This window comes from Canis lupus, chromosome 8, assembly GCF_011100685.1.
Source record: "Canis lupus familiaris isolate Mischka breed German Shepherd chromosome 8, alternate assembly UU_Cfam_GSD_1.0, whole genome shotgun sequence".
Taxonomy (NCBI): Eukaryota; Metazoa; Chordata; class Mammalia; order Carnivora; family Canidae; genus Canis; species Canis lupus.
The window spans coordinates 2,437,083-2,443,113 of NC_049229.1; the positions used below are offsets into that span (position 1 = coordinate 2,437,083).

At 41.9% G+C, this 6,031-nt stretch overlaps 1 gene segment (V, D, J or C); it reads left to right on the top strand.

Annotated features, from left to right (window-relative positions):
- The first annotated feature begins 3,403 nt into the window (after nucleotides 1-3,403).
- Nucleotides 3,404-5,154, top strand: LOC119875826. The segment is given in 3 exon segments: nucleotides 3,404-3,557; nucleotides 3,721-4,016; nucleotides 5,089-5,154. Coding segments are annotated over 3 exon segments (414 nt in total).
- Nucleotides 5,155-6,031: the final 877 nt, after the last annotated feature.

A 6,031-nucleotide genomic window follows, 5' to 3' on the forward strand; every position in this document is an offset into this window, starting at 1 on the left:
CAAGATAGGATATGACACAGCAACAGAAAGAAACAAACTCTTGATAAGATGACCAATGAAAAAAATCTCAAAATAATTATGTTGAGAAGAAGCCAACAAAAGAGTACAATTTGTAGAATATTTATACAAAATTATAAAATATGCAGACTAACTAATGCCTGAAACATTCCCTGGAAGTGAGGATGGTGCGGGTTGAGAGAAGGATTACAAAGAGACATGAGAAAGCGTTTGAGGTGATGCATACGCTCATTACCTCAAATGTGGCGAGGACTGCACAAATACATACATATGTCAAATCTTACAGAATCGCTCACTTCAAATCGGCACAGTTTATTTTTATGAAAGTTACCCATAAATAAAGCCATGAGATATCCAAATTTACTATGTATATCTTCCCTCACTGTTGTGCAATATTTTCGTGTGACCTAAAATGCAAACTATTTCTCCTGTAGGTTTGCAGTGGTTTGTTTGTTTTACAGAAAGTTATAGGTAATGATGTCCACAATAGCCAAACTGTGGAAGGAGCCTCGGTGTCCATCGAAAGATGAATGGATAAAGAAGATGTGGTTTATGTATACAATGGAATATTCCTCAGCCATTAGAAACGACAAATACCCACCATTTGCTTCGACGTGGATGGAACTGGAGGGTATTATGCTGAGTGAAGTAAGTCAATCAGAACAGGACAAACAGTGTATGTTCTCATTCATTGGGGGAAAATAAATAATAGTGAAAGGGAATATAAGGGAAGGGAGAAGAAATGTGTGGGAAATATCAGAAAGGGAGACAGAACATAAAGACTGCTAACTCTGGCAAATGAACTAGGGGTGGTGGAAGGGGAGGGGGGCAGTGGGTGGGGGTGAATGGGTGACGGGCACTGAGGGGGACACTTGACGGGATGAGCACTGGGTGTTATTCTGTATGTTGGTAAATTGAACACCAATAAAAAATTAATTTATTAAAAAAATAAAAATAAATAGTCAATTTGCTAGAATCAAAGAGAGTATCAAAGAAGAGCTGCCATGAGCTCTGCGGTTGGATAATGGGGGGATACTAATTCATGAGCAAGGTAAAAGAACAGAGAGTCACTTTAAACATTGTACCCATAGTCAACATCCATGTATTGTACACTTAAAATTGAAAGAGGCTGTATCTTAACGGTAAGTGTTTTCTCATGTTATAAATTCAATTTGAAAAAGGAAGACACCACAACACTGATGCTACCAGTGCTGGTGTCCAAAAATTACAAGTAGCCCAAGTAAATCCCATGAATTTCACCAAGATAGTAATGATAGTAGATGTTACAAAATCATGAGTAATAGACACTACAAGATAGTAATTAGTAAAAGTATCATGTGCACACCCCGAAAAGGCACACTCATTAACAGGGAGCACTAAAACCAAAACATGGAATGAAGCTCAGGGGTATATTGTTAGAAAGCAACTTAGATACTGAGGCGAGACTGACTGTCTCTTCTTTACACGGATTGGTTATAATATCAGAAATTAATCAGTGGGCATCTCACATGAAACTTGGGAAACAAACAGTGCAAGTTTTGCTTATGATTTCCAGAAGCATAGCAAAAAATGATACAGGTCAACTTAGTCGTGCAAAATAAGCTAAATTAAGCTTTATTTGTAGGACTAAACTGATTTCCACAGAACACCTGGTGCTCATCAGGACACGGGCACTCCCTCATCCCTTCATGTATTGAACCCATCCCGCGGCCCTCTCCCTCTGGTAACCATAGTTTGTTCTGTTTAATAAAGCATCTGGTTCTCGATTTATCTCTCTGTATCATATTTTTGCTCTTTGCTTGTTTGGTTTGTTTCTTAAACTTCACATGCGTGAATCATATGTTCTTTGTCTTTCTCTGGCTTATTTCCCTCAGCATTATACTCTCTACCACCAGCCACATAGTGACAAATGGCAAGATTCCATTATTTCATATGGTTGAATAAGAGTCCATTAAAATTTTATATCTTCTGAACCTTTAGGAAATTACAGTGTTGAAACTAAATGCTCCGTAATATTTATGGATTTCTTTTGAACGAAGGTAAGGAAATCAAAGAGCACAAGAGGAGATTTACTAAATTAATTTCCGATATCAGTTTCCATACAATTCTATTTTAAAAGTGAGATTTGGTTCACTTTTAATCCCCATTCAATCTAAGCAGTTATCTTCTTCTCTGACCATCTGCGTTTCCTTCATCAGGAAGCTTGGAATGAATGGGGCAGGGGATCTGTGTCTGCTGATTGCCTGGTCTGAGGTGTCTTTGCTGACTGTTTGAGTCCTCTAGGGGGCACTGCGGGCCGTACAAGACACCAAGACTTTCTGATGGTCAGGGTTGAATGTTAGTTAAGGAGAGAACAGAAGTCAAGTGAGCCAGTCCATTATGGATAACAATGGTGGTGGAGTGAGGGTGGGGTGGGGGAGGGAATCTGTGTCAGTTCATCTCATGTTTTCAGCTCTGCCATTTCAACTTCAGACATGTCGAGGCCATGACCCTATATCCAAGTAATTATTCTCAGAACAGGGTAGGATTTTTCTGGGCATTGTGATGTCACCATGAAGCTCAATAGAAAACATGGTTTACAAGCTGCCAATTGTTATGAATAAAATCCCCGAAAATTACTGCCATTGAAATTTTTTCAATACCGCAGATATCCTCCCTCTTCGTACATCCATGCTGAGAGTGGAGAGAACAAGAATGTAGAGAAGAAGAAGAGAGGAAAAAGTAAGGAACAGAAATAGAAGGAAAGGTAGAGGACAATGTTGACTTTGACCGGCCATGTGTGACTTGGCCAGACTCAGCTGTGTAAGTGAGCAGGTGTCCACCAGTTGCACAGGAGACTAAGAGAGCTGGAAATTAAATTAGAGAGGACGTTATGCAGACATCTTATTTTTCTCTGACCAAATTCTGTTTGGAATCATTATCTATGCAGATGGGAAATGTCTCTATTGGTTTCTAGAACGATCTTGATATCAGGAAATTGTAGATATTTCTGCAATACCCAATGCAGACTATCAGATGGTTCACCACGATCAACTATTATTATATAACTGAATTCTCACATTGTCTGTCCAATGATGCAATTTTGGGAATGGAGTCACTCTTCCCCATGATTTATCAAGGTTCTGCATAACCCAGAGACGCTGATACTTCTAGAAATATCATCCACCTTTCCTCACACACTAACCCATACATTTCTTATGTAACGTGTTTATGAAAAGAAAAAGAACTCTTATATCTTTCTATATTGGAAATATTGCCCCTCTCCCTCGGCAGTGTTGGCAAGTGCAATTTTGAAGACATTACTGTGCAGTGTCACTGGGGCACTGTGGGAGGAGTCTCGAGGTTTGTGACTGATGGGACTGAGGTGTGCTTGGTGCCCCGTGATTCTAGTGGAACAGATTGAGTGTAAGAACAGAGTTTCTCTGGACCCAGACTCTACACTCTGTAGAGTAGGGGTGAAGGCACCTCATTGACTAGACAAGGAATCATGAAGAGAATCTGGGATGCTCTGCTGGGGCTCCTGTGGGTCCATGTTTGCTGTGAGTGAGGCGATCCAGAATGGGGCCTGGGGAGTGGTCCAGGGCCACAGTGGTGGGGGAGCTGACACTGAGCTCATTGGTATTTCTTGGGATGTTTAGAGATTGAAAGCTGCATCAGTGTTCTCCAGTGATATCGTTTGTGTTTGTTTTTCCTTTCTGGCAGTAGTGACAGGGATGAAGGTGGAGCAGAGCCCTTCAGCCCTGAGCCTGCAGGAGGGAGCCAGCTCTATTCTCAAGTGTAATTACTCTAGCGCAGTGAGAAGTGTGCAGTGGTTCCGACAGAATCCCGGGGGCGGCAGCCTCACCAGGCTGTTTTACATAGCTTCAGGGATGAAGCAGAGCGGGAGGCTAAACTGCACACTGAATGCTAAGGAACGGTTCAGCACCCTCCACGTCGCGGCCTCTCAGCTGGAAGACTCAGCCACCTACCTGTGTGCGGTGGAGGCACAGTGCTCCCTGGTGATCTGCAGCCTGCCCCCAAACCGCAGCTGGGCCTGCAGCACCAGCACTTCCCTGGGGAGGGCATTTGCCCCCACAGCAGCCTGTGTAGTTTTACAATTTCAGCTTTCTCTTACAATAATTTTTTCCTCCTAAACTTAGGTGCATCAGTGCTGTTGTTTGACTTACTTTTCTTGCCCTTTTTCTTCCCAGAAAATTCTTTGTAGGTAAAAACCTCTCTGAAGGATCTTGAAGCAAATGACACAGATGCCTATATCCAATGCCCTGATAAATAAATTGATCTCCGGGCACTACCTATAAAGTACCTCTAAAATAATAGAAATAGAAGAGGCTTGAAAAAATAGATACCCGTCAACAGATAGAAAGAAATACCGAAATTCTTACTTAGCCTGTAGGTGGTCCGTGTTCAAGTAAATGTGAAGAGAATGTGTACAATGTTCTTTCAAGTCTCTGTTAGCTTTTTCACTCTTGGGAATAGAAATGGAATTACATATTTTTATTGAAGTCCAGGAATTCTACTTATCCCACTACATATATTTTCTGTTTCAGTAATATAATCCCTGGTAAAAAAGTAGTTCATTTTATACACGAACAAAGGGAAGATTTTAGAGTGTAAGTGACTTGGTTGAGCTCATATTATTCCTAAGTTAATAATCTGAGGTGACAGGAGAGCTTATCCTCTGAGTACCTGTTATCGAATGCCTTATAGAAGCACAAGTCTAAATGACTTCTACTGATCAATTTATATAATGTGTGGACATATATCACTGACCACGGTATATCCTTTTAAGGCATTTTTAAAGACCATCTTGTGGAGAAGAGCTTGTGGAGATTTTCATTCTGTTCCATGAAAATGCATTGCTCTTCCTCACGTTTTGAATGAATCTACTATCTACATCATTCCCAGGTTGGGAATGGAGCAGAAAGCTTCCAAGACTGTGCAGAGGAATCTCTTCTCTGTTGTAGCCAGAGACAAAGACTTCTGAGACCAAACTCAAAGTTGAACCTATCATGTGGTCCAATTACAGCAGAAATTGAATTCCAGCCTGTGCCGGTTTTTATGTTCATGCAGAACATTGGTAGGAAGGACTGGGACTGTGAAAAATCAGATGGAGTTAGCTGGACAGACTCGCAGTAGCTGGGAGCAGAGGTAGCTTCTCGAATATGTGACCTGACAATCACAGAGCCCGCAACTCTCCCAAGGACCCCTGCCCTTCATTGAATGCTGTGAAATCCTAAGAATGTGTTGAAATTCCTAATGATTTTATCTTCGTACTTGTCTTTAATGAGTGAGTCCCAGAAGTGGGAGGAATAGGTGCCTGAGCAGACGCTATACATAGGGCAGCAGGACACAGGCAGGAACACGTGCAGGCTCAGGTTCTGGGTCACAGCAGGCTGTGTGTGAAGTGAGCTGTTGGCAGGACCCCCTGCTGTGCCTGTGCCTGCTTTGGACTCTCTGGGGCTTTGGTATTCAGCAAGGGGTGTAGTAAAGTTTGTTGGGAAATTTTTTTTTAATTTTTATTTATTTATGATAGTCACACAGAGAGAGAGAGAGAGAGGCAGAGACATAGGCAGAGGGAGAAGCAGGCTCCATGCACCGGGAGCCTGATGTGGGATTCGATCCCGGGTCTCCAGGATCGTGCCCTGGGCCAAAAGCAGGCGCTAAACCGCTGCTCCACCCAGGGATCCCCTGTTGGGAAATTACTACAAAGGAAAGTGTATACATGGACATTTCAAAAGGGATTTGGCAGTTTCTTACACAGCGAAACACTCATACTATGTGATCCAGCAGAGGCCTTCCTATTTTCCCAACAAGGTTGAAAATTTATGTGCACACAGAGTTGTACACAGGTGTTTTATGGAAGTTTTATTCACATTTGCCAAAATGAGGAAGTAAGCAGTATGTTCTTCAGGAGGTGAATGAATAAATAAATGGTGGTACGTTTAAATAATGGAATATGGTTGACGCTAAAAAGACAGGAAGTATGAAGCCATGAAGAGACAGGGCAACCTCG